Here is a 27,941-nt window from a genome sequence, read left to right as displayed (position 1 = left end):
CCCAGAACGATTGTGATTGGTTGAAAGAAATACAAGCAGCCGGGGCGTTTTTTCCTCCAATCTTAAAGTGAGAGTCGGCCCAGCCAGACCTTTCTTTTCTTGAGAAAGGTCTGGTGAGCGAGACTGTGGTTTGGGGAACTGGCCAGCTCACCATCATAGAATCCACCATGAATTCTACCGTGTATCAGAGGGTGCTTGAGGAACGCTTGGACCCTGCAACATGACAATGACCCAAAACATACCAGTAAATCCACCAAAAAATGGAGAGTCCTGGAATGGCCGAGTCAAAGCCCAGATCTTAATCCCATTGAGATGCTGTGGGGTGACTTGAGACGGGCTACAAGAAGCGTCTCAAGTCAAGTCAAGTCACAAGTTATTTTCAGCCAACGGGGGTAGCTATTAAGGGGTAGGATGTCCTAACGTCTTCCTCAGTTAGAATACGCCTTTATGTTGATATCTTTTGTTTAATGAGTAAAACAAGGTAATTTTTGTTGTTTACGTGCAATTAAATCACTTCGATATGTGAACATTTCTTAATAAAGAACTAAATATTTAATGGGGTGTCCTATTTTCTCACGACTGTATATATGTAGTGATACTTCTTGTGTTTGCTCTGTCCTCACAGTGTAGAGTATGTGATGTCATGTTGATCCTGTACCATATATGTCCGTGTGTCCTTCTCCCCCCATTAGACCAAGACGCTCCCAGTCAGCAACTCAGATTCAACCAATGAGGTGGTGCGACTGGCCCTGCAGCAGTTCAGCATCATAGTAAGTGAAGAAAAATTAATTTCACTTGCTTTTATAAAAGTGTAGTATGTGACATGACAACAGTTCATATTTAACATATGAAAATGGAGTGGGTATGAAGAAGCAATAAAAACTGATATCAACACTTTAAATAAAACGTATAACTTTAGGCTGAGACTATTGTAAGACTAATTACAATCACAACTGTGTGTCTGTTTAGGTCAAATATACAGATAGGCTGCCTCATTTTTCCTGGACAAACCAAGATACACTTGGGACAGTTAAATTAAAGGATGACAAGAAGAACAGATTATGTGTTTTGACTTATTACAAAAAAGTACACAGTAGTTTTTAGTTTGATGATTTCTTGTACAACTGCAAAATAACCCTTAGAGACTCATCTTTGTCTTTTTTAGGGGGACAGGGTGCCTTTGGGGGACATAGCAGGTTGACTGTATATGCCACATAGAAGTGATATACATCATCTGAAAGCTGGGAACCTGAAAAGTAATTTGAGATTCAGCTCAGCACTGGGTGTCAAGTTGTTCTAGTAAGGGCTTAGACATTCCCATTCCCATGCTCAACTAAGTCCCATAACTTGTTGAATCCATTTTTTGGTTTGATGCCATGTGTTACACAGATTTAGAGCTAAATTTAGGCATTTTTGACTGCTCTACAGTTGATAAAAATGGTCAAAATCCATCACAAATACCACACTGGGGTTCAAACTTGCCGCCTTATTGCAAAAATTTCTGTCTAGGATCCAAAATGGGTCATTTGTAAGATTTGTGTAGACTGAGGATTTTTTGAAATGAGTCATAGGAGTTATGTGATGTCAGTGTTTGACTGTCCAAATGCGTTAAGGCCTAAATGTGCAGTGTGTAAATTTAAGTGAGATTTAATGGCATCTAGCAGTGAGGATCGCAGTGTGCAACAGGCTGAAACTTCTCTCAGTTGGAATTCTTTCAGAGTTCATTGTTCAGGAGGCATGGAAATAAACGGACCCAGTGTTTAAAACAGGTAAAAACACTGAATAAAGCAGTTTCACGTCACAATTCAGTGTCTCCTAAACTGTTTAATCTGTACTCGCTTTTTAATCTGACAATTTAAGATGGATAAATTCAGAGGGTTTTCACCAGGAGACAAATTATCTGTAGAGGTCTTTTCCTCTCTAAAACAGTCTCCTTGATTAAAACACCAAATGAAGCAGTTTCACTTTAAAAGCGTGTCCGCCGCGAAACGCTCATGTCCCTATGTAGAGTTAATGTTTGGGTTGTCCCTTCGGGGCTACTGTAGAAATATGGCGGTGCAACACGGTAATGGGACAGCCTGCGAAAATACAAATATTGCTAGTATTTTCAGGTGATTATACACACAAAAAAACATATTATATTATGTTATATTTAATTTTTGCCAGTGTTTCCCCTGTATCCTCCACACTGGAGCTGTAAGGTAAGACTCTGACAGTAGCGTCATGATAACCTCACCTGTATGAACATGTGTCAGTGTTGAGGCTGTTAATTAGCCTCATACCATTGTGTTTTATTGATTTAGCAAATGTTTGGTGGTCCACCTGTATTAGCACTCTAGGACTACTCGTTAATCGTCGCAAATGTCGCTGTTTCGCCAACAATACCAACAGAAGTTACACTGCTTAGCTGAAGTGTGAGCTAACTGCAGCCTGTTGAGCTCTCATCATGAGGCGGAGCTAACAAGATGGCCGCCATCATTGAATTAATTGCAGCGTCACCTGAGTATGTCAATTAGCGTAGTGAGACAAAAACATGAAGGGAGGTGAGAGTCACACCGTGATGAAGAATTACCTAATGACATGGAGAGTTTATTGCTACATGTAGGCTATATATATATATATATATACTCACAGTATAAAATATGAACCACTACTGAATGTTTAAATTTTTCAAAGTAAATGAAAAAATATTGGCAATTACCTATAATAGACTTAATGATGTAATTAAACAAGGTTTGTTACAGTAGCCTAATTATGTCACCTGAGAAGGGGACAAATGCTGAGCTCACTATAAACGGCAGAAGCTGAAATGAAATTACTTTATGACTCTATTTTTACTTTTATTGTAGTGGTTGTGAAATTAATTTTATAAACGTCTTATCTAAGCTCTGTCTTTTAATTGACCAAGCAGCAGTTGCAACAGCTGTAAAGAGGAGCAAAAACAATGTACAAAAAGTACAATGTAAAGGTGCCCTGAAGTGATGCCCACTTTTGTAGCAGTCAGATTACAATATTGCATCATTTCTGGAGTGAGCTTTCCCCCTATATCCTCATTATGAAATTGGCTACAAATCCATATTTTAAAGCTGATACTTAAAAAAAAAAACTCTTCCTGGGGGGATGCCCCTGGATCGCACCTAGGCAGGATTCCCACAATCATTAAAAACCTCGAAAAGTCATGCAATTTCACTGTTACATTTTCCAGGCCAGGAAAAGTCATGACATCGGTATAAATCATTGAGAGTTTGGGAAAAAACATGTAATCTGTTGTGTGTAATGAAATTGTCACTGTAATCTTCTGTGGATAACCTTACACATAATGTAACGTAACATAACGGAGAATTTATTGTCTGTAGCTGTCGACGTATTGTTGCTCTAATAATTCATGAGGCTGTGATTATCCTAGAGGTCACCAGAGGTAATTTTATACAGTGATGTCTGTTTAAAAAATGGTCTCACTACATTGAAATGGCTACTATGGGGGCTAACATCATCACACATGAATACAAATTGGGCTAATTATATCTACAAGAGTCTCAGCTTTCCAGTCTTACCCAAGTCATGCAATTTCAAACACTCTTTGAAATTCATGCAATTTCAAAGAGTGTTTAGTGACCTCAGTATGAAGAAATATTCAAATACACCAATTTTAGTAAAGGTGATAAAAATACATTTATACTGCATGCAGAAAACTGAATGTGAATAGTATAAAGTGGGCATGTCTGTAAAGGGGAGACTCGTGGGTACCTATAAAACCTATCTTCATTCAGATATCTTGTGGTGAGAGAGGTCTTGGACAGTCGCTAACTGTCCCATCACATCAGCTGACCAATCACTCAGAAAATTCATTTATTTGAGGGTGTGTTGCTCTTCCATTTTTTTCCCACACGTTCCTCATCTTTAAACATCCTTCACGATGGCAGTCCTTGAATGGAACACGCCCCTTTTTGCCAACTTTGTGGCCGCACACAATGCATGCTTAAATTCATTGTTTTAAATGTAGAGGTGCAGCAGGCGTGCTGAAACACCAGAGCGACACCAGTGATGTGCAAGCATTCCTGAGCACTATTTTTTCAGGGTGCGATGGCTGTGTCCTGAGATAAACAGAGTTAAACACAGCATCACACACTGCACATCGTATGTCGAGGAAAAAATGATCACAGCCGACAGATATCTTTCTCTTCTTCTGTAAATATCAGTGGTAAATTTGGTCTTTGCTCAAAGTTGGTCATGTCAGTGCTGGGCTACCCAGAGCTTTACATCAGTGTCATGGACATTATTTTAGGTGGACACACTTAAAAAAACAGTGCCTGAAAGAAAATCAGCTCTGCACTCAGGATTTCAGGTCAGTAGGGTATGATACAGTGCTTGTTATGGTTGCCAAGCAACCTCAGATACATCCTGCCTCCCTGCTTTTTAAAGTTCACACAAGATTAGCACCCTGCGTCCAACCTTGTGTTTTCAAAGACCTGGCATATGTGCGGCCCCTTAGTTCAGCAGCACGAACATTTCCTTATCAAACACAGACAACAAAGGACAATGTTTTCACAGACACCCCCGTAGGCTAATGTCTGCTCAGTTGTGCTAGTTGCATGTGATGTAAACACACAGCATGTGAAAACTGAAAGAGAATACTTTCCTTTGTCACATCTGAGCTTCCTAAAATGTGTTCCTCCTCTGCAGGACAGGCTGTGTGGTGTTTAAGGCATCTTGTTCTCTGAGGCTGTGCAGAGTGTATCCTGTTTTCCTGATTGTCTTTATCTCCGTTTTGCTCAGGGGAACGTAAAAGACTTCCAGCTGTGGGTCATCTCCAAGAGGGACAACGCCCCCTATCCTCTAATAGGTCAGTGAGTGAGCTTTGACACTGGGATGAGATGTTTTTAGACTCACTAGTTCCATTCATTCCTACAGAAGAGTGTGTGTTGTGTTGCCCAGGTCCTGCAGGATGCAAGCAAGGGGTCCCAGTGTGTGTGCTGAGTCATGTGTAATGTTATGGTGCTGTTGAGGTTTAAGGCAGCTGTATCAAGCCTCCTCTTGTCCTCTGTCTCAGGTCATGAGTTCCCCTTCAGTATCCAGATGAGTCATGTGAGACAGACGATGTCTCAGGGAGGTGGGGGCAGGGACGTGGACAGACAGAAGGCCATGCACGTGGAGCAGATGCAGGTGTACAAGCAGTGTCAGTTCATCATGAAGCCTCGACCTGCTGAAACACTGCAAGTATCTGCAGGTGAGATTGTTATTCATTCATAACTAAAACAGTAGATTAACTCTGTGTGCTGATGCATTCTGGGATACTGTGTTGTTTCTTCAGAGTGGTCTCAGAAGACATTTAAAAGGAGGCGTTCTCTCATCACCTGGGCCTTCTGGCGAGGCTCCTCCTCTCACCTAAATGAGCTGTCTCTCGCCGGCGCACCCCGCGGCTGCCTGTTCGGACAGCCGCTCAGCTCTGTTTGTGTAGATGACGCTCTGCCAAAGCCAGTGATGGTGAGTGATGGTGATTAAAATCAGTCATGCCTTGTTTCTCCCTTTCTCTCAATCAGTATTGTAACGGTAAAGAAATATAGAGTTCCGACATTTTAAAGCAACTTAGATATAAGTATTTTTAGAACGTTTCTAATGCCACTCAGAATGGCATTTAACCAAAAAAGCCGCAGCCAACACCCAACTGGCCCGTTCTCCCTGTCAAACAAGCCGTATGTGTTGTGAGACTCTCTTCACCTCTGTCTGCAGGAGACCAGAGAGAAAGACGTTTTTAAAAGTCTCTGTGTGTTCAGCTCTCAGTACGTCTGTAGCTTCTCTCTGAATCTCTGTGGTTTAGAGTTCAGTTTCTCTCCTGCGTCCTGTTTTTACTTTAGCTATCTGCTTTATTTCACTGTTTCATATTCACTATCCGCCGTATTGGAAGTTGTGTGAAGTTGCTGCTTGAAAACTCAACATTTCCTGATTTTGCTGCTTGTATGTTTATTACAGAATTGGCCAAACTTTGTTAGCAGCTTTTCTTCAATAAAATCAAGTGTAATAATACGGCAGGGAGGAAAAGTAAAAGTAGAATCAGCCACAGTGAGATGCTGATGAAGAGCTGCAGACAACAGGCTGCAACCTGATGAAACCATTGGTGAAAACGTTTTTGTAAGGTTTCAAAGGAAGACTAAATTAAAAGAAGCAGCAATTCAGCTCTTTTGTGTGCGGTGCATCTACTTACTTTCTATCAATGCAATGTTGCTGACATCACCTATACAGAGTCATCAGGACTGACTGCTGTGCATGGGGCTTTTGAATGATTTAATCAATTATGTAGGGTTTATTGCAACAAAAACATGCCTTTTTTCTTTGTTTTGTTGTGGCGATGAAGGTTGAACAGAACTGGAAAATACCTGGGATTAGTTGGCAGGTTTTTCTGGCGATTTTGTGTTTCTCACTTTTCACGTGAGATTCCACTGCCTTGATTCCCATCGTGCCTAGTTTGAAAATCCTTTTGCACCAAGTACACCGAACCTCATGCACTGCCTTGTACCAGTTGTAGCCATGCCGCAAAATCTTGGTTAAATAACCAGATTTCATTGAAGTTGCGTTTCCGATGTCGTCCAGGGTACAGTGACAGCTAGCTAGCAGGCAGTGGATTCTGTGCTCTGAGCATCCTAGCCAAAAACAAAATCTGAGTGTTGTTGGAGCTGCTGTCCTGATCTGAGAGACGTTAATGTGAGAGGCATCCTGTAAATTAATTTTAAAAAAAAAAATAGATGCCACCAATTATTTTGAGATGCAATGGCAGAAAAAACGATGCATAAAATTCTTACTCCCCATGTGTTATCATTTTTAAAACTTTTTAAAGATTGATTTAAGACATTTTAATTCTAATTTAGACTTTATTTTTAGATTATGTAGTTAAGTGGCTTTTAAGACCTTCTAAGGATCTGCAGGAACCCTCAAACAGCTGGAAATAATCTCCCTTACGTTCTCTCTTCTCCCTATCAAGGACATGATGGCCTTCTTGTACCACGAGGGTTCTTGGACACGGGGGATCTTCCGGCGGCCAGCGGGGGCTCGGGCAGTCAGGGAGCTGCGGGAGTCTATCGACAGCGGAGAGTTTCAACTTCCTCTGACAAGAGACCATGTCTTTGTCATCGCCGGAGTATTTAAGGTGAGACAGTGTGAGATTGTGACTTGGATAGATGGGTTTAAAGAAAAATCCCCATCTTTTTTGCACATAAACACAATTTAATGAAACTAAGTGGCTATAAAACCCAAACCAGCATCATGGTGACACAGTTTCTGAGTGTGTTTGTTTACACGCATCACTGTTAGTTACTTTAATGACCCACATCTGTAAGCACAACATTAATCCGCTTCCATCCACCTGAGCCTCTGTGTGACACGCCATGCAGCTACGTTAGCAGGACAAGCTGTTCACAACAGAGGTGCCAAGATTGGCTTGTTAATGTAATCTGGATTATAATCTGTTATTATCTGGAGGGATAACAGAGAGCCTCTGTGCACGAGTGCTTTAATGTGTCGTATGTTTACACGACAACACACGAGATTTCTTATTTATATTCACTAATGTATGTTGCAGCTGTGATACTGTCGATCAGTTTTAAGTTCAGTTAATGGGAGTACACATCTCTCCGTCATATCGAGTAATCAAAATATCTTAAGTACAGGAACAAAGTGAAGGAATAAACATTGATTTGTGTTTTTTTGTTGTTTTTTTTTATTCTGAATGATCATTTTCATATGTTTTATGATTTACTGATGTGTGTGTGTTTTCAGGATTTCTTGCGCAGCATCCCAGGCAGCTTGCTGTGTTGTGAACTGCACGAAGAATGGATGGACGTGCTGGAGGAAGAGGAGGAGGAGGAAGAGCAAGTGCAGGACATAAAAAGGTAGCATGCATGTTGGAACACATGCTTTTTCAGATGCTCAGAGATTTGGCTGTTCTTCATGTCTAATTATTCTCTTCCTGTTTCCTGGTTCTGTCTCTCTGCAGGATGATTCGTCGTCTGCCCAAAGAAAATGCCCTGCTGCTACGCCACCTGTTGGCCATGCTACACGGTATCGTGGGAAACGCCCACGAGAACCAGATGACGAGCTTCAATTTATCAGTGTGTATTGCTCCCAGCATGCTTTGGCCTCCTGGAGCGCCCTGTAGCCCAGAAGTGGAGGGAGAAGGAACTAAGAAGGTAAGGAAGGGGCAGGAAGAATTGTTTAAGACAGGTTCTCTTCATCAGTTACATGATCGATGGCTGCGTCTCAATTCAGGGGCATTTGAAGACCGATTGCGTCACATCAGTGCGACCGAGGCTGTTCCATTTCTGCTACTGCTATTTTAACTTGGACACCCAGGATTGTTGTAATGTTGCAATGCAGTTAAATCAGTCTGTCTGGGCCACGTCACAGTTTAGGAACAAAGACAAGTTTGTTAGTTGTGTCTGCGGGCTATAAAAAGACACAGAAAAACATAGTGAGCCAAATGCCACCTTTAGCTTATTAACTCCTGCGATCCTGGGATCAGGAGAACTTCATTTACTCTGTGGTTTGGAAATAAAAGTGGTTACAAAAAAAGTTTTACACCACAGCTGTCATTAACTGAACGGCTCAGTTATGTTTGTGTTATAAGTATCATGCACTCGAATGTTGAGCTGCCTAAACTGAATGTTGTTTTTGGAACAAGATTGTTGTTTGTTAATTTGCCTGCTAACGAGCACTTTGTAACGCCTCTAAAGCACAACAAGCGTTCCTCAATGGAATGTCTCAAATCAGCTTTATAGACGGGTGAAAGCTCTCATTTACAACAGGTTGACTGTGACAGGAAAAAAGCAAACTGCAGTTAAAATGTCCTGTAAAAGCACTCTGTTCCATAAAGTATTTATCATTGTAACATTAACTGCTCTGAAATGATGCACTTTAAATGTTGGGGGCAGAGACAGGAGTGCTTGCCTTGGAAATTTTGAACACTTGTTACACTAGTTTAATATCAACCTGTCTCTTCCTCTTGTGTGATGCAGGTGTGTGAGCTGGTCAAGTTTATGATTGAACACTGTCAGCAGATTCTGGGAGAGATTCCCTCCACCCTGTTTGGAGGGCCGCCACAAAGACTCAACACTGACGAGATGAGATCAGGTACAGATGTGTTTCTGTCTTTAACTGGAGAGAGATGATACATTCATGGTTACTGTCTATTTCACATGCATTTCCTGCATAGATTTAGATTTTTTTTTGTCAGCAAGATAACAGTGAACACATTTACTGTTTAGACTGAATCACAGTGTTTGTTTACAATAACTTCCTGGTAGAAACCCTGTGCGTCAGAGAGAAAAACATTTTGTCATGTTTGGCATATAACGAGAAAGAATTGCACAAGTCACAGAAGATTAGAAATTGGAAAATGTGATTTTTATTTCTTTAAAATGATATCTTGTAAATGTCACTGAACCCTCACAGAGTACAGAAAGTCTCTATAAAGAATTTACTGACTGGCAGCTGCAGATTCTGAGCTATGAAAGAAAAGTTTTCACAGATAGTTTGTCTCTCAGTCTTCATACATGCATCTCATTTATGTCTTCTGTTTTGTGTCTTCGTCCTTTCTCTGGACCGTCAGACTCCTGGCTGTACCCTCTGACCGACTCGTCCTACGACAGTCTAGAGAACGAGTTGGACAACAGCAGCGGTGGCTCACCGGGCTTCAGCAGCAGGAGGCACATTCGACCCAAACCACTGCGAGGCAGCCTGGACTCCGTCACAGTCAGTGACTACGACCAGGACACAGACCCAGATAACCCCCAGACCCAAGCTGACAGCCCACAGGGTCAGAAGTTACACCCACTGGGGAGAAGCAGAGGCAGGAGACAGGACGCAGACCTCTCCTGCTCCACCCAGGACTCACCGACCGTGGACTCCACCCTTGACTCGCTGTCCCTGGATGGTCGGCACAGGCAGCGGAGGCGTTCAGAGCCAGCGATAGCGTACATGGCCAAGTTCCGGCCATGCGCCTCAGAGAGTACTGATGGTCTCTCTGGTGAGGATGAAGATGATGAGGAAGAGCTTTCCAAGAAGCCCATCTACCATACACTCGCTCACACACACTCTAGAGGTCACACTCGGAGGGGTGGAGGTGAATCTGTGTTTAAGCTCCATGGTGTGAGGTCAGCAGCTCAGGAAGTGAGCTCCCCCAGCCTCTCCTCCACCCCCAACTCCCCTGCACCAACCCGCTCCTCCCTGGACTCTCTCGACTCCCTGCACTCCCTCAGCAGCGACCACACCTGCACAATCAAACGGGGGCTCCACCCAACCAAGACACATCTGTCCTCCAGCTCTCCCCCTCTACCTGTCCCTTTATCCGTCCCCACCTTACCGTTCACCATAGGCTCTGCTCTGACCCCTGGTGGACAGCCAGACCTGGGGACTTGTCCAAAAGACTCCGCACCAAAAGAAGCACCCAACTGGGGGACATTAAAAGGCTGCGGGGGCCTCCACCCAAACTCTTGGCTGAAAAAAGGTCGCAGGCTGTCACTAACCCAACAAGACAACTTGGACAAGGAAGAGGAGGACAAGACGGGGGTGAGTAAAATAATCTTTATTCATTATATATGTACCTCGACCTGCTGAAACACTGCACGTATCTGCAGGTGAGATTGTTATTCATTCAAAGCAAAAATAGTAGATACCTCAGCTGCAGAGAGAACCAGGCCTTTATTTCTTATTTACCATTTCAACTGGTTGTTAAAGCTACAGCTGGTACTTTAAATGTCATATTTGCTGAACTATATCCACGCAGTAGTACATGAGGAGGATAATCTGTGGAAAGAATCATGTTGAATCAGTGCTGCTAATGGCATTGCAGCATGTGACTGAAAACAACCAGAGTCAAGGAGTCCCTAACATAACTGTCAATTTGTTTTTTGTTTTTTAAATAAAGTTACCAGCTGTAGCTTTATGCAAACTCTGCACGTCCATGTTTCGCAGTCATCATGATAAATTCAGCATAAAGTACATTACCACAGCATTAATTTCATTTCAAGTGCTTTTAAGCTACTGCTAATTAAATGACACTTACTGCACAGATGTTCCACGTGCTATTCATAAAAAGCCTTTAATTTGAAACATCTGCAGGAAGTAACAAGTTTAAATGACATTTACTTAAGAGCTCTCATAAATAACAGTTGATTATAAGTGACAACAATTAATTAGAAGATTAAAACAGTATTTGTGTTAAAGCAACAAAGGAGTAAGTTACATAACAGCTTTTGTATTAATGGTGAAAGCACTTTATGCTGGATTTAGCATGAGTAGTCATGGTGCAGGTACTTCCTCAATAAACTTTCACTCATGTAACATGTAGGGGAGAACATGGCGCTTGTCTTGGTTGGAGAGTGGTTACTGGTGTCAGATAGCCTCCTTGATCTTTCTCTGGCTGTTGACTGGCTCTTGGTTGATGACCTTTGACCCCTGCCCAGTAAATGTTGTCACGGGTTTTGACCTGGTGTTCACTCAGTCTATCGTCGGGGCTCCCTTCTGTTTCAACCATGTGATAATGATGTCATATACCTCTTCATTCTTCTTTGTTAGGGTGTACCAGCAGATATCTTAAAGGGATAATTCGGACCCCAGCTGAACCATGGTCAGTGTATTAAATACATTAGCTAAGCAATGGGGTGGATGTCAGCAACAAGATGTTTTTAGTGTAGTTTAAGTGTAAACCATACAGAGTGTTTTCACTGCTTTACTTTACTGTCAGACAGCAGTTTCAGACAGGAAAATGATGCCCTTATATCATTCTCTTCAAAGCCAGACTCCATTGAGAAAAGTGATTAAACATTGCTGAACACAGGGGCTGCTGGTCTACTGCCATCAGTTTATTTATTTGTGTTATTGAGTGATTTTGGCATTTAACAGGTTGGTTTGGATTCACCAAAGTCACACAATAACACAAACTAACAAACTGATCGATACAGCGTTGGACCAGCAGCCCCACACAACGTGATTTTGCCAAGTAGGACATGTTCTTGGATCAACATCCCACACTGCGTTCCTGGACCATCTGACTCTCTTGACATCAGTGTGCTGCTCCTGTGCTTCTCTCAAAATTCCTTTGTGCTTCTTCAGAGCTAGGCTACTTTTCCAAATTGAAGTTAGTACAACTAAAAAGTAAAACTGAACAAAAACCTTGAAAACAACTGCAGGGTCAGAGAGATTGCTTGCTAACTAGGTTGGCTATGCTAGTAAGTAAACTTGCCAATAGACAAGAATATTAGCGAGCTAGCTTGCTAATAGGTAGGCTGTGCTAACAAGTAAACGGTTCACTAACAAAGAGTAAGGATAAAAGCATTTTCAGTTGCAAATTCCTGCAGTAACACATTTTCCCTCCTTTTTGTGGATGATTTGTTTACGTCGACATCAACATAGCAGTATTGGTGCTGGATCAACGTGGCAATGATGGCCCTGGATCAACACCAGCACTGCAATCTTGCAAAAGGATAGCTTTGGCAATTAAGAGGGAGGGAAAATGTGTCCTTCACAGGTCTTTGCAACTGCAAAAATGACATTATCCTTACTCTTTACGTTAATTAACATTATTTTAGCCTATTGTCATGCTTACTTGTTAACATAGCCTACCTAGTTAGCAAGCTAACTCGCTAAAAAACTAGCTTAGTTCTGAGGTAGCACAAAGGAATTTGAGAGAAGCACAGGAGCAGCACACTGATGATGTCAGAGGCATGTCCTACTTGGCAAAACCACGTCATGCCAGCAGTTCCTATGTTCAGTGAGCTAAAATTGCTGTTTTTCTCAATGTAATCTGGTGACTTTGACGAGAGCATAGATTGGGAACTACAGCTGTTAACGGCCTTGCTGTCTGACAGTGAGGTAAAGCTGTTAAAATACTCTCAGCATAGCATACACCTAAACTCTTAAGAGTTTCACAACAACAAAGGGGACTAAAATACATTTTGCTGCTGCCCACCCATCCACAGCAGTATATGCTTAGAATATGTGTTGGACTCCAGCCTGCTTCTCCTAACTGGGGGCGTGTCAACTGACATCTACTGTATGTAATACACTGACTATGAATGTGAAAACATCCGAATTGTACCTGTAATGTGTTGAATTGTTTGTGGTAGGTGCTGATTACCTGTCACTTAAAAATCTCAGGTAGATGTTCTTACAGTCTAGACACATAAGAGGGGGTCACATGGGATACCTCCTGTAGTCCCTGTTCTGTCTGTCATTGGTATAAGGTAGGGCAGGATTTTAATCATCCATTCCTGTAGGTCTGACATGCTGCAGCGTCCTAACTGACTACATACTCTGCTCTGTGTAGGAAGGTCCTAACACTTATCCCGTGTTGTCGGTGGTGGTTACAGTTGAACTTGAGGGTGAGTTTCCTGTGCACTGGTCTTTATCTTCACATGAACAGCAGCGTACTGTCTTGTTCCTGCTCACTGGTTAGGCTGATGTGAGTTAAAGGAATGCTACACCAGCAAAATGACTATTTGTATGTAAATTACTCACCATGTTACCTTGATTTCCTGAGGAAACTTTTTCTTGCATGCCTCCACAGTGAACGGAGAATCCAAAAAAGGTCAACATTCTCTCATTATTTGAAGTAATGATGGTCCACATTGAACAACAGCAAAACTATATCAAAACATCTGTAAACAAACTCAGACTGGATTATACTGTATGAGTTGTAAACAGATGTTTTGCTTTTGTTAAACAGTCATTCATAAATAATATTAACCTTTTCTGAATTCTCCTTTTATCATGGAGGCTTGGGTGAAAAGCAAAGTTTCCTTCATGAATTCAAGATAACACGTGGTGAGTAATTTATGTACAAATGGTAATTTTGTGGGTGAAGTATTTCTTCAATGCTGTGGCTGTTGGATCAGTACAATACAGTCATCCTTGTAGCAGGTGTCAGGTGGGTGCTGTTATCAAAGCAGCTGTTCAAAATACTCCAGGTTAGCTACAAATGGGAAAGATGGGTGACGCCATCGCTGTACCTTTAGTGTGTGTGTAGGTAATATGTTGTGTCTGGACACATCTCTGGCAGTTGGAGGATAAGTTATCCTTCAGCAGAGGTCTTACTCTGTGTTAGCTAACAGTAAACGGTACACTGACATCTAAAGACGCCAGTCTAAGTGTGAGGGAGTCCAAAAGATCAAAGACTTGAAGTGTCCTCTCACTTACACTGATGTTTTTAGATGTCAGTGTACCATTTCCAGTACCTTACATAAGACCTCTGCCGAGAGACGAAACCAGCTGCTGGAGATGTGTCAAGGCGCAACTAAAGGCACAGCCATGAGCTCACTCATCTCCCCTCATGTGGCCAACATATGCACTAAATATTTTAACGCCCCCGCCCTACCTGACCATCTGTACTTGGACAATATATTCCCTAAACAATGCTGCTCCAACATCTGCACCTGACACATCAATAGTACCAACTCACACAACAGGTTACTGGTGAGCAGGAGCAAAGCAGTAAGCAGGGGATAAAGTGTGAACAGGAAACTCACCCTCATAAATCAATATCTCAGTTCAAACTGAAACCACTTCTTCCAACACAAGACTAGTAGTAAAAACCTAAGGCACAGAGCAGAGTATCTAATCTGGGAGGAGGACACAGAGGAGGTGCAGCATGTCCAGGGACACTCCAAGCTATTAGCAGAGGGAGTAATGATTAAAATCCCCCCGTCATTAAGACCATGATGCTAATATCACAACGGGGACCACTAGAGGCAATCCAGTGGACTCCCTTATGGAGCCAGGACAGTGACTTTAAAGGGATGGCTAGGAGCTTTTGAAGTGGGGTAGTGTGAGGTACTTATACTTGAGGTACTTGCTCTCAGTTTGGAGAAGCAGGCTGGAGTCTGACATGGAAGCTAAGCAATGTAGTGGTGTCAACAGGGTCAGCTAGAAAAAAAATCTATCAGTTTTAGTGTACACTACATTAACAGTATTTTTGCTGCTTTACCTTAGTGTCAAACAGCGATTTCCGACAGGGAACTGAAGCTGTTATATCACCCTTCAAAGCCAGACTCCACTGAGAAACAGTGATTTAACATCGCTGGACACAGGAACTGCTGGTCAATCGCTGTCTATATCAGTTTTGTTTGCGTTACTGTGTCACTTTGGTGAATCCAAACTAACCCTTCAAATGCCAAAGTAACACTGTAACACAAACAAAATTGATCGAGGCAGCAGTTGCCCAGCAGCTCCGGTGTTCAGCGAGCAAATTCTTTTTTTTTTTGAAGTCTGGTGGCTTTGACAAAAACATAGATGAGGAACTTCCCTGTCAGATCAGAAAGACAAAGCGCTAAAAATACTCTCAATATAGCGTAAACTTAAGCTGTTTTTTTGGGGGGGGGGGGGGATGCTAAAGACATTTTGCGGCTGACCCCTCCACAGCAGTACAATGCTTAGCTTCCGTGTCAGCACTCCAAACTGGGGGGCGTGCCAACAGACATCTACTGTAGGTACTGTAATACACTGACTGTGGTTAAGTTACTTGTACAACCCCACTATAAAAAAATCAGAACTATCCCTTTAAATTTTGGCATCAAATATTAAAAATAGAATAAAAAAATTTAGATGTCTACATTTCCTTTATCAGTTTAGGTTTTGTATTTAATGACTTTTTTTTTTTTTCGATGCCAAAAGTTTAAAGGCCTGTCCTGCTCCATGCTCCCTCACAATGCTGGACTGTCAGAACACAACGTTCCACAAATTACCCAACACTTTAAGATCTCTGCTGGTACGACCTGGGTAAAGAAGAATGGAGAGGTATAAGGGATTACTTACAGTGGCTGTGGGGAAGAGGGGCGAACACCAGATCAAAACCAGCCAAGGCATCTATTGATCAACTAAGAGCCTGTGAACAGCCGTGGGAAGATCAGGGAATCCATCCAAGACAGACCATCCTAGAACCAAAGCAGAGAAATGTCATATAATCATCAATATGTGGTGAAGAAAATCTAAACTTAAAGGTCAATGCACTCCATGTTTCTACCAACAGGGAGGACCTGCTGATAAGTCACTCACACTTGGGAAACCTGGCCCAGAGAAAGGAAAAGCAGGTGAAAGGGGACGAGGGAAAGTGATGTCCAGCAGCCAACCCAAGCCCAAAACCTCCAGCAGAGCCTCTAAGGACGCAGGAGGAGGAGGGAGCCGTGTGAAGGGGCGGCCTGGCCTGGACACTAACAAGCCTCGACACCTGAAACAGGACTCATACAGCCCACCTTCCCACCACCGCTCTACAGGGAGTCTCAACCTCCCCAAATCCCACTCGTTCAATTCAGAATCCACGCTAACCATCAGGCAGCTCAACGACACCAACACCGGTGGTGACATCACCAACCACAGATGTGCAGCTGAAGGTGAAGTGAATGAGCTGAAGCAGCCATCACCACCTTCCCTCTACAAGCAGAGTGGGCCGTCCCTGTCCCTGTTTAAGCAACACAAGTCTCAGTCTGTCGAGGAGGCATGCAAAACCAAGACCCACAAGCGCCGGGGATCAGAACCCGGACGGCAGGTTGTGGACCGAGCCTCCACCTTGACACGGGCGAGGCTACCCAGCGACCCAGGACTGAAGGTCTCAGAGGCAGAGTCACAGGGAGGGACTTCAGAGGCCCGTTTCTGCCTCTCCCCGTACGCTGCCAAAGCAGTGAGGGACTATTTCTCCTCTCACCCGCGCAGCAGCCCTCAGAGCAGCCAACAGGTGGCGCTGGCCCTGGTGGAGAGTCGCAGGGAGTGGCTGAAGAGATGCAGTGACCCCACAGCAGAGCCAGACTTTGACCAGCTCCTGTTTGCTGAAGAGTCTTACGTCTGATTATGACACAGCACAACAAATCACTGAAATAAAACACAGTAGAAACACGTCACTGCTGTTTTCAACCTGAGAATAAAATGATTAGTTAGTATACTCTGCACCTTAAATACATGAAGGCTTTTTGGTGTGTGATTAGACGCTTTTAAACGTGAGTAAATAAGTCCATTTTAAACTTTGCCTAGAGCTTACTGCCATTAAGGGAACATTTTTGCTTGAATATCCTCGAGGCTGCATTTACACATGCAGAAAGAACACTACTTTGTAACCTCATTTATATTGACACAATAGATTCATCAGTCTAAACTAAGTTCTATCTGATCTTGACTTAATGGGTTTTGTTTAAGAAATGTCACCATTGTGGGGGGTTTTTTTTTTTAAAAACTTATATTAGGCCAAAGTTAAAACCTGCCAATTCTAACTACCTGCTGTTGCCTTCTTTCATCATGATCAAGTAGAATCTCTCATTAATCATTGGATTGCCTGCATTTGGACATTCAAATCTGTAAAGTACAGTTAGTAAATGGTTACAGCATAATGAGTGTCACTGTTCTCCTACATTGGCACTTGATTAAATAATTAACTCACAATACTTGCATCTGGATATAATTATGACATTGCTGGTTTTTGTAGTAGGTCTGTGGTATCAATGCAGCCTGGGTTCACACTGTGACTCTGCCTCGAGCTTCATTTTGCTTTTTACACCAAGTTATGCCTGGTTCACACTACACGACATTTTTGTCCGTACCGATGGTGATTATGTCAGATTAGGCAATTGTGGAGTCAAAAAATCGTGCTGTGACTTGGCCGACCGACATGACAGACTACACAATGTCTTTTACGACATGTGTGATGTCATCGGGTTATTCTGGTCACTGGCTGTTCCTTTTTATCCTCCATTATGAAGAAGTAACATTGTTTGCTAGCTTGAGCTTGATGCTAATGGTAGTACACGTCAGGTTGATAAAGTGCTTCTGCTGTTTCACGCCATCATTTTTCCCTTTTTTTGCTCTGTGTGGTAACGTCCCTAGAGGAAATATCAAAAGCCCCGCGGTGTTGTTGTCATACAGTTGTCCAGGTAGCAGATCGCTCTGTGTTTCTATTGGTCAAAGTGACGGCTGTGACGGGAGCAGTCGTGAACGACAAAAAGAAAATCAAACATGCTAGACTTTCTGTGGCGTCTGTTGTCATCTACTATGACACACTACACAAGATGAAACGATGGATTATTGTATATGACACTCGTTGCTGTTCACGATCCATGCCGACAAGTACGTTGTTGCATCGGGCTGATATTGTGTAGTGTGAACCAGGCATTAGTGTACATAACAAAAGAACAGCTTATATAATGGCTTATACATCGTGGTTATAGTTTTGATTCAGAATTATAACTTAATGTAACTTCAAGTATCTAAATTTAGTTGAGTTTTGTAGATTAAGGTTGTAGGATTACTCACATTTTATGGTTTAAAAAGGAAAATCTTAAGTTTCCCCTTAATTACTTTAAGGAAGTTCTTAAGTATTTTTCAGCCTGGACTATATTTTCTCATGTTTTTGTATCGATGTGACGAGCAATGAAACAGATTGCAATGTATTCCTTAAGGACAATTGTGCACAGTCAGTTAATGTTCCCTAAAAATGCTTGTTTTTGCCATTGACGGGCTCAGATTGTTATTCAAAGTGTGTGACATTATAGGGAAGACCCTATAGAGAAAGATCCACTCTGTTTGTTAATGTGTGTAATCAAGTCTCGCACAACGAGAAGTCTCATCCAGAGTTTAACTTCTCCTTGAGCGAGGCCTGCTCACGGAAAAACGAATCACAGGGTTCATAAAACTGTCAGACACTTCTAATAACAATCTGAGCCTGTCAGAGGTAACAAGCACTTTCAGTGGACATAAATTGGTTTCCTTCAATACTAGGATCAATTTCAAACATTGTTATCTCCATTTGACACACGGAAAATAGGGTCCAGGTTTAAAAATAAAAATGTTTCCCTTTGAGTCTGTACTGATGTTCCTACTGCTTTTTACCAACTGTAGAGTCAACGGAGGTCAACAGTTGTAGGCGACACTAATTAGGTTTTGCTGTCTTTCAATATTTGGTCATAAATGCTATCAGCTGTTCTGTAAGTATTTTTTTAATGCTTCTTAGCAGTGGCACTTAAATTTTGTTTTCCAGCACATGCTTGCAGTCGCACAACTTGAAGGTACGATCCTTGTTTTGTATTTGTTGCCAACAGTGTGGTTTCCACACCAGCCTGAATTGATTTGCATTAATCACATGTTCTGTCCCAATTTTTCTATCATGTAAATATAATCCCTTCAGGGGGAAATATTTTATGCAGCTTTATAAACTTTAGACTGTTGCTTTATTATATTGTCTATGCCTCCTTTCTATATACGTATTAATACGCTGTGTTAACGAGCCTAAAAATCTGCATTTGCAAATAAAATGACCTGATTAATGTGTGATGTAATTATTGGGTGACATTTGTGGTCGTATATTTTTCATGCTGTGTCATACTTTCATTTCAAACATTAGATACAGAACATGTAAAAACTGACAGTTCAACACGCCATTAGAAAGGTGATTTTTTTTTATTACATTATTTTTCACTCTATACATGGATGTAGGTTTGTGCTCTAGCTATGTACAATCACATGATGGAATTATATGGTTACATGAAGGATCTGATCAACAATAGTAGGGGTATACATGTGTAGAATAAAATAAGAGGGGGAGGGGTGTCGACATCAGCACAATCTCTCAGGCGTCGAGAACTGTTAGTTGTATTGGTTCACAGACATTTCAGTCACTGGCTGCAGTCAGCGGGCTACCGTCATCTTGTTCAGTGAATATGACTGAATTTACACACAAAGAGAGGATCTAGTTTTTAAACAAGTGTCAGTGTAAAGTCAGTTATATTTTTACAAGAAAAGCATATGGTACGTAATTAGATAATTGAAGGCACAGCCACAAACTAGAGGTGTTTAGCAGCATGATGGAGTTTGAGGTTAATAAATGACTGAGCCACTGCAAACTGATGTTCATGTGTCAGCCTGTGCGACTCACAAGTTTCAAAAAAATCCAAATCAGGATGGATAAGGAGTTTATAAGATATATAGTAGGTTTATCTGAGCTTATATTTTATGTCGTAATACTACGAGGGCGGCAAGATTCTTTAACGGTTACAGAGTTTACAGTTTTACTAAATCTTGCCGAGTGTAGTTTACGTCTATAAAAAAATGATTTTCTCTTTATTTAAAAAGTCAAATATTGTATTCTTACATCCTGGTTATTGAGAGCTGTGACTTGGACTTTTGTTTTTCTTTAAAGAAGGAGAGAAGAGTAGGCAGTCCAGTGGATGCAGCAGTGCTGACAGATTTTCACCCACCATCGTCCCTGTGCACATACCCTCAGTTCTGACCAGGCACAACCACACTGTGTACATTCACGTTTCCCCGCCGCAGGTTAAGATGATCCGTCTTTGCTCTGTCGGATGTCTGCTACACTCTCTGGAACCCTGGCCACCATGCCCTCCAGAGACTTCGTCAGGCAGATCTGGCAACCCAGTCGAGATCTGTGGGGAGAAAGAGTTAGAGTTAATGGTCGCCGTATTCTCAGCAACAGGCATAACATCTCTGTGCCTGGAGAACTAGAGATCGTTGGTTCGGTCCTTATTGAGGCTAGTATTGAGGTGAATTTAAAAGGCCGCTGTCCAGGAGAGAGTGAAAGGCTTCGTGAAACACAGTGGAAGTGAGAGGTGGAATAGCTCAGGCTGTTGAAGAGCTGCTTCGAGATCACGAGTTTGAAGGATTGATCCTTATCTGGGACAGGTGAATTTTAAAGTCCAACACTCAAATGAAAAGGTTAAATGCGCCCAGAGAAAAGGTATATGTGCAGCAGCAGCTTAGCTCAGTGGTTAAGACTACTGGCCTTGGTGTGGGAGACTGGTGTTCAAATCTGGTCAGGTTGATGGTTTGATTCTTATCCAGGGCAGGAGAATTTTAAAGTCCAACACCCAAATGAAAAGGTTAAATGCGCTCGGAGAAAAGGTATATGTGCAGCAGCAGTTTAACTCAGTGGTTAAAGCTACTGGCCTTGGTGCAGGAGACTGGGGTTCAAATCTGGTCAGGCTGATGGTTTGATTCTTACCCAGGGCAGGTGAAATTTAAAGTCCAACACCCAAATGAAAAGGTTAAATGCGCCCGGAGAAAAGATCTCAGTGTGAAGGGTGCTTGGTGGCGTGGTGGGGTTGTACGTGGCATTAAGATGCCAGCTACCCAAAATGTGGGTTCGAATCCTGCCCGTTGTCAGTACCTCGAGCAAATAGATAGTCCTGCAGTAGCGGGGTCGGGAGGGGGGCTGTGGGTGCTCCTGGCGATTCGCAGAGGTACAAAGGAGGGGTTATGCAAATTTTAATGGGAAATTCAACAGAATTTGAGATGAGCTGCTGGGGGCGGGGCTGTAAGTGTAGTGCAGCCACCTGCCAGAATAAAGTTGTGCAACTTTCTTCTTCAGTGGATAATGATATGCATATTCAACATGTAGTTGGATGCATAATATTGCATATTGACACCACATGATGAATATGCATATCAATATCCATTGAGGAAGAAAGTTGAACAACTTTACTCTGGCTACACTTCTGGTCTTGCCACTTGGGGGGCAGCAGAAACTACCTGTGAACACAACAGGCATGAAGTTAAGGGGGGACTACACCCATTTTCAAAATTCATACGTTATTCTGATGGTCTGAGACAGTGGTTCCCAACCTTTCTCCTCAAGTGACCCCTTTTGAGTAAACGGATTACCTCTAACAAGGTACATATTTTATAATTAATACTGTGAGTATTGCATCAAAGATGAGTGTTCTTCATATTTTAGTGGGGGGTGGGAGTCCCAGGTTGGAAACCAGTGGTCTAAGACAGCCAAAAAATGTTGGTAAATATGAACAACTCTGCCCCAAAGCCAAAATCTAGAGTGCTAAAACTCAAACTTGTGATGTCATAGGGTATACAGTCTGGAGCTGCTCCAAAGACAATGAATTGGGAGAGATGTTCACAGTTGGGAACACTACAATAGAATGAAGCTCATTTGGGTATGAAATATAAAACAGTGATTCTGTGTGTCCACAAAATCAGACTTTATACCCTATGACATCACAAGTTTGAGACTTACTTCTCTGGTTTCTGGCTTTGGGAGAGAGCAGCTCATGCTCATACTGAATGAACTTCCCTGGGCCATGGAAATAACATATCCTCCTGAGACCCAAGCTTCTTTTTATGTATGTATTTTTAATTTCTCCGAGCTATTTGGGATCAGTAAGACCTGATAAGTATAAAAAATTAAACACTGTTAACGATAGTTAAGTCCCAGTGTCCTCAAACGAGACAATAATAAAGTCGCTATGTCTTCAAATGACTACTTTCTAATTAACAGCGTCTTTGCTTGTTACTGTTGCTAAACTTGTCAAATTTGTATGGTATATCATACTACTAATGTCCTTGATCATAAAAAACAAATTCAAACCATTAAACTTTATCGGTTTTTGTCCACTTTTGCGTCGCGGTCAGCTGCAGACTGAATTGGCTTAGGTGGCCGCCATCTTGTTTACATGATGGATAACATGAATTTGTGTAGCGTGGTCTTACTACCAAGAGATGGCACAAAAAAGCGTCCACGAATTAGACCTCGGTTAAGCAGAATGAGGTATAAGGTCCAGTAAAACCAAAATGTAATGTCCTCATATGAGGACACAAGGTCTCAGGAGGATATAAGAATTCTTAATTTAGGCGGTGTTTCCCTTTAATTACTGAGTCAGTGACATCTATCATTACACAGGGATCAATGTTTATATATTATCATTTATTATAGCAGCTTTGAAAGCAAGAAGAAAAGAAATGCCAGAATAAATTGAGTCTCCTTTATTAAGTTGAAGCAGTTGTGTTTACAGCTTGTCTAACAGAACGGCTTGCTGCTGTATGTGAGTTAAGTTGATGCTGGTGTAAATTGTGTTGACTCCTTTGTCCCTGGCTGATTAACTCTTACTAATCTCATTACCTCAACAGAACCATCTCATCAGCATCATTACCACTCTCTTTTAAGGATAAGACGATATTACTTTAATCAGCACATTTCTATAGAAAAAAACATTCATCTAATTAACTAGTATTGTGTATGTAGACATGCTGCTACTGAAAAATGTTAATAATTCCCATATTAGTCCCATTAAAGTTGATGTGGTCGATATAATCCCTCGACTGGATAAACCGGTCTGGCCCTCAGTAGTAAATGGTGTGTGTTTACACAGGTGTGTGTTTGTGTTCTCCTTACGTGTCAGTCAAGCCATAGGCTAAGTCTAGCATGTCCATCTCCTCATCTGTGACGGGCCCCAGAGTCTTGTAGACGTCCTCGTCAAAGATCAGATGGCATGTGGAGCACGCCAGGGTTCCCTCACACGCCCCTGAAACCACACAAACACACTTTCATTACTTTATCTGATGGATGGCATTCAGCTCAGATGCAGACAGGCAGCTATCTGCCATGATTCTCACTGTTACTGTAGAATAAGACAAGTCTGATCATGCCAGTGAGGAGCTCTAATGTCACGGCACAAGACAGAAACAACGAGTGATGAAAGGAGCGAGCAGGAGGAGTAAGGGGGGGGAAGCTGTGTGCGTGTGCTTACATACCAAAGCCATCAAAGTCGAGGTCTTCATTGATGACAAGATCTAGCAGTGAGTCTCCAGGCGACCCCTTCACTGTGATCTTCTCCCCATCTCTGTTGATGAAGTGGACCGTCACCTTGTTGTCTGCCCTGAAACACACACACACAAACACACAGTTTTAGTTTACCATTATCTACACACAAAAACTGACTCATTTTTAATCACAGCCATGAGTATTTCCACGACACTTCACTCCCTCTAGTGGCCACAGCTCAACACTACACTCAGTTTAACAACTGCCAAAGTAATCTCTCAAGACAGATTCTGCAATTTACATTGTAGAGGAAAGGAAGAAAAAATAATAATTTTTTTATTGTTTTGTTTTTTACCGATGGATTTCCAGATTGCTGCCAAAGTGCTTCAAAATCTCAGCGTGAGGAAACACAGTGTAATTTTTTACTGTCTTGTTTATTTATACGAGCACAATTAATTCCCATATTATACCAAATTTGTAGAAATGCTTAATTTTTTAAGACTTTGTGGTTTAACTCAAACAGATACACATGTGCCCCCATCATCCCCCCTTTAAGTGAAGTATAAGTGAGATAAATTCTTCAGACAAAAATATCGTAGCTTATGATTGTGAACAATTCCAGAGCTGAAACTATGAGGTGAGAACAGAAAAATAGTCTGCAGCTATATGATCAACAATTAATCATTAAAACTACATACATACATGGTAAAATCTGTACAAAATAAAACAAACAAACAAAAACAAAAAATAGCCTTGTCTTCATATATATTTGTATGAATGGAGGCCAGATTAAATAATGTGAAAATACCTGGGGGGCATCTGCTTTTCGCATCATGTGGGTTATAAAAAACAAACAAAAAAAACAACAACAGAAAAACCACATAGTAATGAGACAAACGTGACTTTTTCACCTTTCAGTAAAAAAGTATTCAACTTATCACAGCTGCTCCTGTAAGCAGTGGCCCTTGCTTTCGACTTAATGCTTCTTTGCTTTGGTCATGTCTGTTACCCCACAGGAAATGTCTGCTGCTAGGTAACCACTTGTTTACCCTCTGTTTATGCAAACACATTAATACTACCTGCGTAGTTACGACGACTTGGAGCATGTCTACAAACTATATGATAGTCTTGAAATCGTGAGGTGAACGGAAAAAAATATAGAGAACTTGCTTGATTAACCAATATTGTGTGGTGGGCCACATAATATATTTCAAAAGACAAGACGCAGGCCGCAATGGGCGCAGAGGCCGGACAACAGACATGCCTGATATCGAGTAAAGGAGCTCTATAAAACTAACTCAAGAAGAAGAATTATGACGTACATTAAAATAAAATGATATTCATGTGTAGCAGCAGGCGTTGCTTTCTATGGCCGAGTTCCATCTACAGTCGAACTTTTCCTGACAGTCTTACATTTTTGCAATGAGCTCTCCAGCCCTGAATATTTAAGGCCAACCCAGCTTCTAAATTAGAAGATAGCAACCAGCTAAAAATTAATGATCCCTTCTAACCCATCAGGAAAAAAAAACAAATGGACTAAAGTCTCACCAAATGAAAGGTGTAATTTCAACATTTTTGTCATACACCTATGAAAATATTATGATATATTATATCATGAATAATGTCAGAATTAAACTTGATAAAATTAGTGATTTAGGTCTCTTGTGAGACAATCTAGAGTGATACATCATTTTAAAAATGTCAGTGTGATTGAGTTTTATTATACAGCGCAATTCCAATGTTAATGTTCGGCATATGGAAAGGAACTCGTCAAAAACCACACTAAGCCCCTGTTTATCTGTCACTACATAACCTACACATAAAGACAATGAATTTTACAGATTGTTTGGCAACATGCCTCATTCAACAGTGTTGAATGAGACATTTGTCCATTGTGCAGTCAATGAATGTTTCTGTTCAGCATAAAGAAGGCCAAGGGGAAATGTTCTTAATCTGCTTAGCGTCACCGGTCAAGTGGTCACGTTTAACTGCAGTTAATGTTCTTTCCAAGTTTTTTTTTTTTAACCCCAATTTTATTTTCAATTTCAAAACGCAGTAGAAAGCAGACATGCTACCCTTGCCAGCTCCAGCCCCAGGTCAGGAGCAAATAAATAGGTTGTATAATAAATATAATATAAGAGAGCATTATATCACATTTTAGGGGCCAGACATCCTGGAACAAAGAATACAGAAGATAATACTGCACTATTCAGAAGCTAATGTGGAAGGGTGAGCAAAAAGCGGTTAGAAATGAACCCCAATCCTTATGAAACTTTTTCTCTGACCCTTCTGATGCTTATCTTTTTTCAGTTTTAGGCATGACAATATGGCACTGGGGATGTCTGGGATCTGCAACTGTCTTCTACTGAAGTAAAATCACAAGATGTGCTACCCACAAGTTATTTTATCTGGTAGAAATCCAAAAACTGTGACAAGGGGATTTGGCTCAAATACAGTAGTTAGAGTCAAGGACAGTGATTCAAACACACATCTCCAAAATTGTTCTTATCCTGGGTGCAATCAATACATAATAAACCCTCTGCGCTCTTACACCTGTGTGAATATCAAAATGGGCATCAAATTAAGATGCCAACCCATTTCAGCTTTTCCAGTTTTAAATAGTATTTGAAAAAATTAAGTGGGAAAGGTGCTGTTAACTTTGATATCACTGAGCATAACATTTTTACAAAATTGGAGCACAGAGCTAAGAAGATGGAGCAGTGAGCCCTTTCAGAGACTGCTCACCTTCACAATTAACAATAAAATAAAAACGAGAATCATAGTACACATTATTCCTGTTAAGTGACCCCATTTATAACATTTCCGACACTCTCAACAAACCTATGAAATTCTCTCATTTCCCTGCCCACAAGTATTGAACTCAATGACCTCCTGGAAAAATCTCAGGACCAGAGGGAACCATGTATAATCTGCTTTAAAAATATGTCAATCATCAAACTCCATACCACCTCCTGCACTACATAACCTCTTGAGACAAAACAAACATGGGACTTGGAAATCTGTCCATGAAACTTTGATCACACAAGTGGATTTTTCGACACGATAGTTACAAGAGGGTCAGGGCCAGCCATGTGTGCCTGACGTGAGCCCACAGGGACAGGGTATTCAGTTTAAGGCCAGTGCAGGATTGTGCAATTCAACAAGTTGTCTAACCCTGAGAAGCAAGCCTTGGGCAAAGCCTTGCACCTGAGATGCATCACTTTTGCCTCAGTCTTCACTTCATCCAAGGTTCAACCAAAAAAAGAGAGATCCTGACACTTAAAACTGCTTCTCTGCAGCTATTTTGTGGCATACACACTATAAGTTTCACACCCTTAAATCTCACATTTTCACTATTTAATAAAAATCCAAAGCAGCCTATCATTATTGCTGCAAGTATTTTTGTTGATTTTTCTTTAAAAAACCCATCAAACTCCATTCACAAATTTGACACTTGAGTGATGCAACACACTAAATATTGACACAACCCACACTAGAGGCTACAGGCCAAGTGAATCAGCAGTGCATTTCAGTGTAACCTCAAGGCTATTGTACTGTAGTAATGGTCAGACTGGTCTCACCACTGGCATTACCGTTAGTGGTGCTACTGGAGGACCAGCCGCGGACACAAAACACACAATTCAAAAAGTTAAAACCTAAATTAAATGTTTGGCGTTTCCTGCACAGGGTCTCATTTAGAGGTACAGCTCGACCCCAGCAAAGCAAACAGCAATGGCCGTAACAAAACGTCCTCATTGAATACCTGATTGCTGCCAGGTGTGTGCCGATTGCAAAGGTCACAGATAACTCCCTGTTTCCTAAATGAAGCGTGCAAACAAGCCACACATGAACTTCCTGACCAGTTCAGTTAGGTACAAACACTGGCATGCTTTTGAGCAGTAATTTGAAAGTGGAGTTACTCACCTCAGAGGCTGTGTGCCGGTGGTGAAACTCCTCTGACCAGTCAGCCAGGCAGTGGAAGTTACTGCCGCCGTCCTCCACGAATATTCTCGTAACCTTACGTGAGCCAGTCTTCGTAGCGCCGTTACCAAAGCCATTTGAGGAAACGTTACAGACTATTCAAAAAGAAGCTAAGAGATATCCGAGCTGCTGAAAACGCTGACACAGTCCACTTCGGTCGAGCTGTTCTCAGCGGACAGACCCGAAGTTGTCTAACTTAGCCCCTGCGCTAACTTAGCTTGCTAGGCTAGCTTGTTTTAGCTGCGAGAAGTCACTCTGTCACTGTCGCGTTCATTGCGTAACGGAGCTATGGTCGCTGTCTGGGGTCAATGAAGTTACGTGACTGACCTGTTGTAATCGGATAGTTCATAAAGAGCAAAGCAGGAAGACGCTATCGGCTTCAATCACACAAGGTTTATGTGGTCAATCGGCAAATGTGAGATATCCCGAT

The 27,941-nt window shown here is 41.7% G+C and overlaps 2 protein-coding genes across 4 annotated transcripts in view; one reads left to right on the top strand and one right to left on the bottom strand.

Moving 5' to 3' along the window:
• The window catches only part of LOC126402050 (rho GTPase-activating protein 20-like), a 27,465-nt gene extending 10,618 nt beyond the window's left edge, over window positions 1-16,847 (top strand). The window contains exons 7-16 of the mRNA XM_050063708.1: window positions 693-770; window positions 4,777-4,843; window positions 5,051-5,227; window positions 5,312-5,484; window positions 6,977-7,141; window positions 7,771-7,883; window positions 7,988-8,180; window positions 9,006-9,120; window positions 9,599-10,557; window positions 16,013-16,847. Coding sequence (XP_049919665.1) covers window positions 693-770; window positions 4,777-4,843; window positions 5,051-5,227; window positions 5,312-5,484; window positions 6,977-7,141; window positions 7,771-7,883; window positions 7,988-8,180; window positions 9,006-9,120; window positions 9,599-10,557; window positions 16,013-16,825 — 2,853 coding nt within the window. The 3' untranslated portion in view covers window positions 16,826-16,847. The remainder of the gene's footprint in view (window positions 1-692; window positions 771-4,776; window positions 4,844-5,050; window positions 5,228-5,311; window positions 5,485-6,976; window positions 7,142-7,770; window positions 7,884-7,987; window positions 8,181-9,005; window positions 9,121-9,598; window positions 10,558-16,012) is intronic.
• Window positions 10,607-27,941, bottom strand: LOC126402055 (adrenodoxin-like). Of its 3 annotated transcripts, none has more exons than XR_007571154.1 (5): window positions 27,455-27,941; window positions 23,521-23,645; window positions 23,162-23,291; window positions 20,240-20,405; window positions 10,607-15,917 (listed from the first exon to the last, which is right to left on the bottom strand). XR_007571154.1 is itself a non-coding variant. In XM_050063739.1 (4 exons), the coding sequence occupies exons 1-4, from the start codon at window positions 27,586-27,588 to the stop codon at window positions 20,297-20,299; spliced, it is 498 nt and encodes a 165-aa protein (XP_049919696.1). In that variant the 5' UTR covers window positions 27,589-27,939; the 3' UTR covers window positions 16,864-20,296. The 3 variants fall into 3 exon arrangements, 1 of the variants encoding a protein (XP_049919696.1); XR_007571155.1 differs by lacking the exon at window positions 10,607-15,917 and adding an exon at window positions 16,833-16,848; XM_050063739.1 differs by lacking the exon at window positions 10,607-15,917 and having other exon boundaries at window positions 16,864-20,405; window positions 27,455-27,939.

Source organism: Epinephelus moara, chromosome 15 (genome assembly GCF_006386435.1).
Source record: "Epinephelus moara isolate mb chromosome 15, YSFRI_EMoa_1.0, whole genome shotgun sequence".
NCBI classification, from domain to species: Eukaryota; Metazoa; Chordata; class Actinopteri; order Perciformes; family Serranidae; genus Epinephelus; species Epinephelus moara.
Note: the sequence above shows the minus strand (reverse complement) of the source record. Positions and strands in the feature narration are given on the sequence as shown.

Bases quoted from the DNA above. Each gene is read 5' to 3' on its own strand.
- LOC126402055 (XM_050063739.1), bottom strand. From the start codon at position 27,588: ATGGCTTTGGTAACGGCGCTACGAAGACTGGCTCACGTAAGGTTACGA. The intron at 23,646-27,454 runs GTGAGTAACTCC...TGTGTGTTTCAG, and splicing joins ACCGGCACACAGCCTCTGAG to GGCAGACAACAAGGTGACGG. The intron at 23,292-23,520 runs GTATGTAAGCAC...GTGTGGTTTCAG, and splicing joins CCTCGACTTTGATGGCTTTG to GGGCGTGTGAGGGAACCCTG.